The following is a 10,248-nucleotide window of genomic DNA, read 5'->3' on the forward strand; positions in this document are numbered from 1 at the left end:
ATCGAGCCTGGAAGAAAAGTCACAATTGGTCGGGGGTTAGATACAACGGTCATGTCTGAACTTCTAAGTTGTATCTCCCGCAACATTGATGTATTCGCTTGGAATGTTGAGGACATGCATGGAATTGATCCAGAGGTTGCAGTACATAGACTTGACGTAAACCCAGAAGCAAGACCTGTGAAACAAAGGAAGAGGACGAAAAGTCATAAAAGAGGAAATTGCCAAACTTGTTAACGCACAGTTCGTTCGAGAAGTACAATATCCCGAATGACTTGCCAACGTGGTTCTTGTCAAGAAAGCTAATAGAAAGTGGCGAGTTTGCATTGACTTCACAGATCTAAATAAAGCATGCCCCAAAGACAGTTATCCCTTACCTTGAATTGACAATCTGGTAGATAGCACGTCAAGCCATATGCTGAACAGCTTCTTGGATGCTTTTTCAGGTTATCACCAAATTCTCATGGCAGAAGAAGATCAAGAGAAGACCTCGTTCATGGCAGATTCGGCCATCTACTGCTACAGGGTCATGCCCTTTGGACTGAAGAATGCTGGAGCTACATATTAAAGGTTAGCGAACAAGATCTTCGCCAAGCTAATTGGGAAAATGGTCGAAGCATATGTGGATGATATGGTGGTTAAGAGCAAACAGTTGAATAACCATGTTTCTAATCTAGAGGAAGTGTTTGCTACGTTACGGAGGTACAGCATGAAGCTCAACCAGGTAAAGTGTGCGTTTGGGGTGGCATCTGGAAAATTCTTGGGTTTTATGATCACGCACAGAGGAATAGAGGTGAATCCTGATAAAATACAAGCTCTGATAAGTATGGAGGCGTCTAAGTGCAAAAGGGACATTCAGAAGTTGACAGGTCGCGTAGCAGCATTGAACATGCTTGTTTCCCGGGCAGCAGACAGGTGTTTCCCGCTTTTCAAACTACTTAGGGAAAATAATGGTTTCGACTGGAACGAGGAATGCAACTTAGCTTTTCAGGAGCTCAAGCAGACATTATCAACGCTTCCAGTCCTTATTAAACCCGAACCCAGTGACACGCTGCTATTATACTTGGCCGTTTCTCAGAACGCAGTAAGCGGTGTCTTGGTAAAGGAAAAATGAAGAGTTCAGCAACCTGTTTACTATGTAAGTAAAGTGCTCCTCGATGCAAAAACATGATACACACTTGCAGAATAGCTCGCCATTGCTTTAGTAATAGCTGCTAGAAAATTACGGTCATACTTCCAGTCACATCCAATTGTTGTACTCACCAACCAACCTCTCAGACCTATACTTCAAAAGTCGGACGCCTTAGGAAGATTGCTGAAATGGGCAATTGAACTGGGCGAAATTGATATAGAGTTCAAGCCACGACCTACAATCAAGGCCCAAGCTTTAGCCAACTTCATAGCAGAGCTAACTCCGAGATCCTCAGAAACACCGGCCAAGGGCTCGAACTCGACCTTAGAAACATGGGAGATTTTCGTTGACGAAGCATCCAATAGCTCGGGCTCGAGGGCCGACATCATCATCACAAGTCCGGACAAGACTACAGAGATACAATGCGCTCTCAAATTTGAATTCGAAGCTACCAATAACGAAGCAGAGTACGAAGCTATTGTTATAGCCGTGGAACTCGCTAAAAATCTTGAGTGCGAGCACCTCAAAGTTTTCAGTGACTCACAGCTAGTGGTCGGACAAATCGAGGGGTCTTTCGAAAGAAAGGATGAAAAAACGAACTTATATTGTTTGAAAGTACATGACCTCCAGAGGCAGTTCATAAGTTGTGAAATTTTGAAGGTAGCCAGAGCCGAAGATGCCAAGGTTGATGCATTATCCAGACTCGTCTTCATAGGTATGGACGGGCTCGATAGAATCGTGCACATCAAGATGGTTGCAGAACCAAGAATAGCTCAGAAGCCAAGTGTCATGGACATCGACCATGAGCCCTCCTGGATGGATCCAATAGTTGATTACATAAGTAATGTCAACATTCCTACAGACCCTCGGCTTGCCAGAAGCATTTGGTATAGAGCTGCTAAATATTGTATAATCGAAGGGGTCCTGTTCCGCAGGAGTTTCACACTCCCCTATCTAAGGTGTCTCAGACCTTTCGAGTCTCTTCAACCAATGACTGAAGTTCATGAAGGCATTTGTGGAAATCACCAGGGAGCCCGAGCTCTGGCATATAAGTTGATAAAGTATGCATACTACTGGCCAAGTTTGAAGAAAGATGCCACAGATTACGTCCGGAAGTGCGACAAGTGCCAAAAGTTTGGCCACGTCATACATGCTACTGCTGAGGAACTAACATCCATTCACTACTCGGCTCCCTTTGAGCAATGGGGAGTTGATATTCTTGGGCCTTTCCCCTTGGCCCGAAGACAATTAAAATTTATAGCTGTAGCAGTGGAGTATTTTACAAAGTGGGTAGAAGCTGAACCTCTAGCAACAATTTCAGAGCCGAAGCTCAGGTCATTCACATGGAAGTTCGTCATATGCAGGTTCGGGATATGGAAAGTCCTTACCACAGATAATGAAGGCAATTCGACAATCCCCATTTCAGGAACTTCTGCGCCAGCAATGGGATTGATCATCGGTTGACCTCGATCTCACACCCACAAAGTAATGGGTTAGCCGAAGTAACTAATCGGATCATATTGTAGGACCTCCGAACAAGGATAGGGGACGCCAAAGGTGACTGGCCTGACGTACTACCTTCGATACTATGGGCATATAGGATATCACACAAGACAGCAACTGGTGAAACGCCATTCATGCTTGCTTTTGGACTTGAGGCAACCATCCCAATCGAGGTTAGCCTCCCCACAATAAGAAAGCTCGAGATAAATAGGGAGACGCAAACTACCGAGCACCTTGACTTGCTTGAAGAGGTAAGGGAGCAAGCCTCACTTAGGACTGCGAGTTATCAAAACAGAACGGCAAAGCACTTCAACAACAAGGTCCAGACCAGGAGAATTGGAGCTGGCGATCTTGTCCTTAGAAAAGCAGAAGCCGTAGGACACCAACCAGGGAAACTTGGGCCGACATGGGAGGGATCCTACGAGGTCATAAGAAAACTTAAAGGTGGAGCTTATAGCCTCATAGACACATCGGGAAAATCACTCCCAAGGCCATGGAATGCCAATAATTTGAAAATATATTATAAGTGACTAGCTATAACTATACTTTTCCTTCAGGGCTTGCATGCCCGTTTCATGTTTTCTTAATTTCATTTTTTACTTTTTGGGTTCTAATGCCCTGTTACTTCATGCTCGAATAAGCTTGGGTATCAAATGCCCTTGAGCCTTTTTAATAGCACATAGAATTTTCTTTATGATGTTGATTCCCTATTAAATTAGCATAAGGCCGTGCCCCGCGCATGCAGCTAATAACTTTACTAAATTAGCGTAAGGCCATACCCCGCGCATGCAACTAATACTTTTACTAAATTAGAATAAGGCCATGCCCCGTGCATGCAGCTAATACATTTACTAAATTAGCATAAGACCGTGCCCCCGCGCATGCAGCTAATACCTTTACAAATTCCACACATAACCTCAAGCAGTAATAGCCCGACCTCATCGATCCTAGAATGACGAGCAATGAAATATCATTAGATCGAGGTCGGGGCATGATATAATTGCCCACGTATACCATCCTCGACCTTATCGATCCCAAAATGCTCAACCAAGCATGAATTCTGAAATCGAGGTCGGGTCATGATATAATTGCCCCTCATATAACCATGTTCGACGTTCCCGACCAATTGGTCCACCCTCGATATCAGCAAGAAATCAAATCAATACCAACACTAGTGCACGAACTAGTTGCCCCCAACAACACACCACTGAACTTGGAAATTGACGCCCCACGATCAGTATTGTTTAAAGGATCAATGTCTCCATAGTTCAACGATAGGAATTACACCCTAACTATTTCACACACTCGAGCTATGAGTTAAATGATTGCAACATCTGAGATACGCCAACAATAGAACTCTAAATTGTAATAAAAGCTCGAATTCAAAATTACGATACGCGAACATAGGATCAACGCTCGATCTCGTAGGAATAATAAAATACATGAACTGATAAAATTCCCTCTCAAAGACAAAAGCCCAGTTCGGGCAATAAACTTTGCATTTAATCAAAATCAAAATAAGTTCATAAATCCAGATCGGGCAGACAACATGAGCAAAAAGAAAAAGTTACAAAAATGTCAGTCTCGGGGTCGGGGAAGGGCCTAATCTAGGTCGATGGGGTCGCTCCCTCCTCAGTTGTCGGAGGTCCCAGGATCGTCGTCATCATCATCCCCATCACCCTCAGAGGAGGATAGCTCGAGGTCCTTAGCGAGCTCATTCACAGTCTTTAACTCCTCTACTACGGGCTTCAAATCCTCGGGGAGCTTGGTCCTAAGGAATGAACAAGCTAGCCGCAACCCATAGTAATACGAGCCAGACCCGTACTGACCCAGGAGAGTCTTGAACTCATCAAACTTCTTAAAGTCATCGACAGCCTGAGCTCGGGACTGCTCAAACATTCGCAAGCTCTGCCTCAAAAGCACTTCGAAACTGAATGAGCTCGAACTTCGCCTCCTCAGCTTCATCCCTTGCCAACCCGACCTCGTCCTCAGCCTTTTTAAGGTCCACCTTGGCTGCCTTCTGGGCCCTTTCAAGCTCCTAGGCCCTCTTAAATGCAACCTCGTTCTTAATCTCGAGCTTGGCTATGCGATCTGAGGAATTCAATCCCCTGAGCCCCAGACCTCGAGCTACGCTTAGTGCTTGCAAAAACAAGTATGGAGCCCGACATTAGTACAAATTAAGAAACCAATCAAGGGTACCAGAAGCATTCATATTAAAAACCGACCTTCAGTGTAAGGAGCTTGAAAGTCCAAACTCCTTCATTCATCTCGACCTCCTTCTCATACTTATCAACTATGCCCTGGATGAGAGCACAATTGGCGTACTCCTCGAGCGACTTGGTAGGCATATGGTTGTCATCATCAGCTAAGAGGTCCGACCCATAACAAGGGGTACGAACTTGAACTTGTTGTTGGGGGGTTGGCTGCCTTGGAGGGGTCGGGTTTTGTGAGCTCTGCCCCAGGTCTACCATGGTTGGACGGACGATCTCCCGTGCCTGCTTTTTTCCTTTAGACGAGGTCGTCGTAGGGGCTTTAGACTTCGGGCCCTTCACCTTTTTGTGAACGTTGTCCAAGAGGGTTTATGGATCGAAAGACATCTCGAATTCTATAAGCAGAAATACAACAAGGCATTAGCTCGAACTATAAATCGATGTTTACACATGAAATAGCAAAGATTACATAAAAAGAAAGATCGTACCCTCGAGGCCTTTCACGTTAGCAAGGTCGAGGGTGTCGTCTTCAAGCAAGTAATCAATCTTGTCTGCAAGGGGGTCGTGGTTCACTAACCTCAGCCTATCTCTCTCTAGAACCTCAAAATAGGCTCGACCTTCGTTAAACCTATCCTTATAGGGACTTCCCACCTCGGGCTAAAGGGATGGTCAGGGTCTTGAGGCTTCATAAAAAAGAAACGTTCCTTCCAACCCCTAAGTGAGCTCGGGGTATCAGGAGTTCTAAACCCCCCCTCGGTGGATAAATAAACAAAACAGTTAGACCCCGGGGAGAATTTCATATCAAAGACCATTCGAAGTAGGTCGACCCTAGGTTCAATCTCGAGGCGCCTACATAGTATGAATAAATACACTAATAACCTCCAACCGTTCGGGGCTAGTTGACTCGGACACAGGTAGTATGAGGTCAGAAAATGGATGAAAATGGGTGAAGATGCCACCTAAGCCTGGCCTTAAGAGCGTCCCTAAAAAAGGTCATCTCTCCCTCCCGAGCTCCTAACATGGTCTCAATTGGCCCTGGGGTTCTAATGTCACAAATTGGCGTGACCCCGAACTCTCTAGCTATTTTAATAATTACATATTCTTTGTACTTGGTCGGCTCCTTAGGGTATGTCAGGACGTCGATATGGGAGTTAACAGGGATGGCCATAGGAATAATGGAAGTATTTACATCTTCAGTCCTATCACTATGGTTCGAGTCTCTAGGAGCCTGGCTACTATCACAACTACTTAACCCATTACTATCACTACTTTACATTACACTATAATCAAATAAAACAAGTTAAGGGCTCGAACTCTTACCTCTGTGGATGATCGCTCACAAACCCCACTAATCCCCGAACTCGAGCTCGATTTACTGGGAGATGAGAGTTAAAAGTGAAATATGAGGGTGAAAGTTGGGGTATTTATAGGGGACTGAGGAATTCCAACGGTCATGCAATCTCAACCCTTGGACCAAGACACGTGGCGATAATCTAAGGTCGTGCCCAGACATTGCACGTGGCGGCCATCTGAGATCGCTCTCTGACATCCCATCAAACACTCAACACGTGGAAAAATACCTGGGCGTTCATGCCTCTACATCTTCGCTCATAGGTCAGGATTGGACGTAAATCTACAACCTCGATGCACGGGGGCCAGTGATGATCTGAGATCTTGTCAACCCGAACTCGACCCATGAACCCCGATCACACCATAAACCCCGATTTCAATACTCCCTAAAAACAGCAAAACAAGGTCAGGCATTTGAGGTCGGGGTATGTATGTCGACTCGTCAGCTTTTCTATACGACCTATGGGAACACTAATCCTTCTTTGACCACAATCCCTACCCTGTTAGACTCATTCTTTGACTCAAACAGTGATTTGAATACTTGAGATAAAACACTAACTCTTTTTCCTACGAGGATAAGGATAGTGACAGAATAAGTCCTTCTAGGACTCCATCGCTAACACCTATAAATACACAACTTGTGCTCATTCTTGAGGTACGTTTTTCATTATCTTCGGCTTATAGCCTTACGCACTAAATTCCCTATCTGACTTAAGCATCAGAGGGGCGACGGGCACACACCTCGTTGCCTTTATTGTAGGTATTCAAAGACCGTTCGTGTTCATCAAAGCGAAGTTCGATCATCAAGTTCGAGATCTTTCAGGTAATATTTTTTGGTAGAATCAATTATTATTATTATTATTTTTGTTTTGTTTTTTTTTGCTTAGTAGTTCAGTTTGAAATTTTGTAGCCCGGTCTTGGAACCAATCATGGACCCGTCCCTGGCGGTGATGCTTCGTTGAGGAAGGAAAATGAAGGCAAAAACAAGAAAGATGATCTGCAAAAAGATGGGTCAAAGATTGCTTAAAAATGGGAGGACCAATGTTTTGAAATCAAAGATGGTGGAAACTTTTCGAGGAAGGCTAAAACTTTTAACGGTTGCTTCATTTTCAAGGGGCCTCATCGTGCAAGAAACTGTCCAAAATGGGAACAACTGGCTGCAATGTTGCTATGGGAACAACAGGATGAAGATGTCGAGGAATTGGCATTAGTTCGGGTGAATCCGCTGTAGATGATTGTAGCGTGACGTGTTGCATGCTTTGTTACTGCGAAGCAAGAATTCGGTGTGGAAGGCATCGAATGCAGTAGCAAATTGTGGGAATGGCCGAGATGTGGAGTGTTCCAAAATTGCGACAAATGTGGTGAGTTACATTGGAAAAATTCGTGTGGGGCTATAGCGAAACAGATTTGACTGATCGCCCGACATTCAGGCATCAAATGAAGGTGATGTCCAGAAAACTGCAAGAATTCTTGGCATGTGTTCGGGAAATACAGATGCTTATAGGTATCGAAGAGGATGTCAACTTCTTTCAGTAGGGAAGGTTTGTAAGGACCTTGACCAAGAAAATTGGCAAAACATAGGTGATGTCTTGACCATGCCTTGTCGTGGCCGAAAGCATGTGAAATATTCGAACAATGAGCACATTAAGGAAGGAATCAAGCATGACATTTGGGTTGGTTTGAATATGCAGCAGTAATGATGATGCTAATTTACTTGAGGCATCGAGGGACGAAATTCGGGACATTTGACATTGATTGATGCGGCAAGTGTTTGGTAGCATTGAGACTGTTGTCCAGCGGACTTTAGTCCATTAATTCAGTGGTCGAAACAGGCATAAGTATAACATGTGACTTGCAATTACAAACAGTTTTTCATATTGAATGAGTTGGGGGTAGTTTTCATCCGGGTGGGGGTGAAGACGTGCAAAACTAACCCAACAGTTGGCGGCTGACAACAGCAATCCGAAAATGGGGTTTCCCTATAAATTATTGTTGGGTATTTAGTTAGATAGAGAGAAAAAGGCAAGTTTTGAGAGTTGATTGAGGCAACATTAACAAAGTGTTGTGTTAGTCCTTTCGTTTCCTTTGTATAAATTTCTTTATTTTAGTGGAAAATAAAGTTGGGATAGTTCCCAAAATTCTCTATGTTGTCTTAGTTATTTCTATCTTCTGCATACTTAATCATTTTTTTGTGTGTGTTCATTTCTGCACTTGTACAGAGCAATATTGACTGATTGGGGAAGAAAAATCTCACTGCCATCGTAGGGAACACCCCGTGACAATTTCTAATGGTAATATTGACATCACTAATTGATAACGAACATTATATATTTATATAAGGATGTAAGTTATTCAAATTGAACCTTAATGAAACAAATTGTTGTGTTCTCTTTATCTGTTTGATGGTCTCATGATGCCGGATTTAAGAAAATTAGAGCCTTAAGCGGAAATTCCAACGTTTAGGAGGCTGATTGAGGTTTTTCACCGTATACAACTCAATTTAATTTCGTTCTTATTCAGTTGTACCAAATGCATCCTGTTTTGTACTCTCCAAGAACAGTGAAGGTGTGAAGCTCATTATGGGACATCAAGTCAAGATCATACATCCCAATACACGTTTCATCACATATATACATATACATACATAGACTTGATATTATTATTTTATTTCTTAGTATATTTATCCAGTGAGATCGAGTCAATACTTCCTAACTGTACACCAGCCAGCATCAACCAATCTCCATTAAGAATTATGATCAACGATCGATCCACCAAAATTTCGTCCATCTTGCCCACAGCGATAAATATCCTCCTGTTCATGTTTAAGAAATTGTTAAAATTAAAATATATAATACAATAATTTTCTCTCTATTTTTTTGAATGAATAATTTTCTCATTATTTTTTTCATAAATAATTTCTCTTACTTGTTATCACATTTGTGCTCCAATTTCTTTATTGCAGGTATATCCCCAACTTTTCATTAATTATACATCTCATCCCTGTCGACAAATTTCGATTCCATGGTTTCGTAAGGAGTATAAAGACTTATTATTATTATTTTTTTATATTTTTTAATATAAAAAGAAATCAAAATTACGACTATATAATTTTCCCTTATTTGAAAGCTAGCTAACCGAATTTTTGTTTATAGCAAATAAATCAAAATTTGTTAATAATCTATATAAGTATTGTATAGTTTCTTCTTCTGAGATCCTCTATTTTATTTGATTTCTATTAACCAAAATTAAGAAAAAAATAAAAATAAGAGAGAGAGAGAGAGAGAGAGAGAGAGAGAGAGAGACTGACCTCGATTGATTTCAATTGGCAATTGTGCGGCCACTAAGAGGCGATACGGGCCTTGAAAAAACAATTATATGTGAGAAATGGTGGCCCTCGCCAACATCCTCTCCAATATGAGAATCCTCAGCAATTATTCTCAGAATTTGGCTATGTATCATGTTCTTCCCACCGCCGCCGCCTCTCCCCGCCACCGATCTCGGTGACTCTACCTCTTCCGTTGTCCACGACCCGTTGCTCTCTCCATCCATCTCGACCACCGCCACCCTCTTCGAATCTCTTTCCGTATAGTCCCGTAAAGAAATTGGTGTACTCTTCCCACTATTCTTCATTCTCATAATCTGGATTTCTAGTACCCTAACACAAGCGCAAGATGGGTTTTACACAAAAATTATAAATATATATATACACACAAGTCCATGGAGGTTGGGTGGGTATGGTTGGTCATCAATCCCAATCCCAAGCTTCCATGTGAGATACGATCTTCTTCCATGAAAACGAAGACACTCTGGGCATGTGACACGTATATGTAGGTAGGTATTCAAGTGTTAGAATGGTAAATGACACGTGGTGATTGGGCCACTCCAAACCGTTGCCGTTTCGTGTGGAAGTGGATTAATGACGCCACGTCATCTTAGAGATCGTGTATCTCCACAATAAAAAAATAAAAAAATAAAAAGGTTGAATTCCAATCTTAAAGGCTCCTACAACTCCCGCTCCTGAATTATCGTAAGGGAGGTAAATTGCAGGATGTGTCC

General features: G+C 42.6%; 1 protein-coding gene and 1 long non-coding RNA gene across 2 annotated transcripts; one reads left to right on the forward strand and one right to left on the reverse strand.

Annotated features, from left to right (window-relative positions):
* The first annotated feature begins 604 nt into the window (after positions 1-604).
* Positions 605-3,162, forward strand: LOC111377155. The gene is made up of 3 exons (XM_023000213.1): positions 605-1,081; positions 1,238-2,463; positions 2,730-3,162. The coding sequence occupies exons 1-3, from the start codon at positions 605-607 to the stop codon at positions 3,160-3,162; spliced, it is 2,136 nt and encodes a 711-aa protein (XP_022855981.1).
* A 5,519-nt stretch (positions 3,163-8,681) lies between these two features.
* LOC111377147 lies at positions 8,682-9,987 on the reverse strand. The gene is made up of 2 exons (XR_002699639.1): positions 9,500-9,987; positions 8,682-9,004 (listed from the first exon to the last, which is right to left on the reverse strand). It is a non-coding gene; the product is annotated as an uncharacterized LOC111377147 (long non-coding RNA).
* Positions 9,988-10,248: the final 261 nt, after the last annotated feature.

This window comes from Olea europaea, unplaced genomic scaffold (assembly GCF_002742605.1).
Source record: "Olea europaea var. sylvestris unplaced genomic scaffold, O_europaea_v1 scaffold1611, whole genome shotgun sequence".
Classification (NCBI taxonomy): domain Eukaryota; kingdom Viridiplantae; phylum Streptophyta; class Magnoliopsida; order Lamiales; family Oleaceae; genus Olea; species Olea europaea.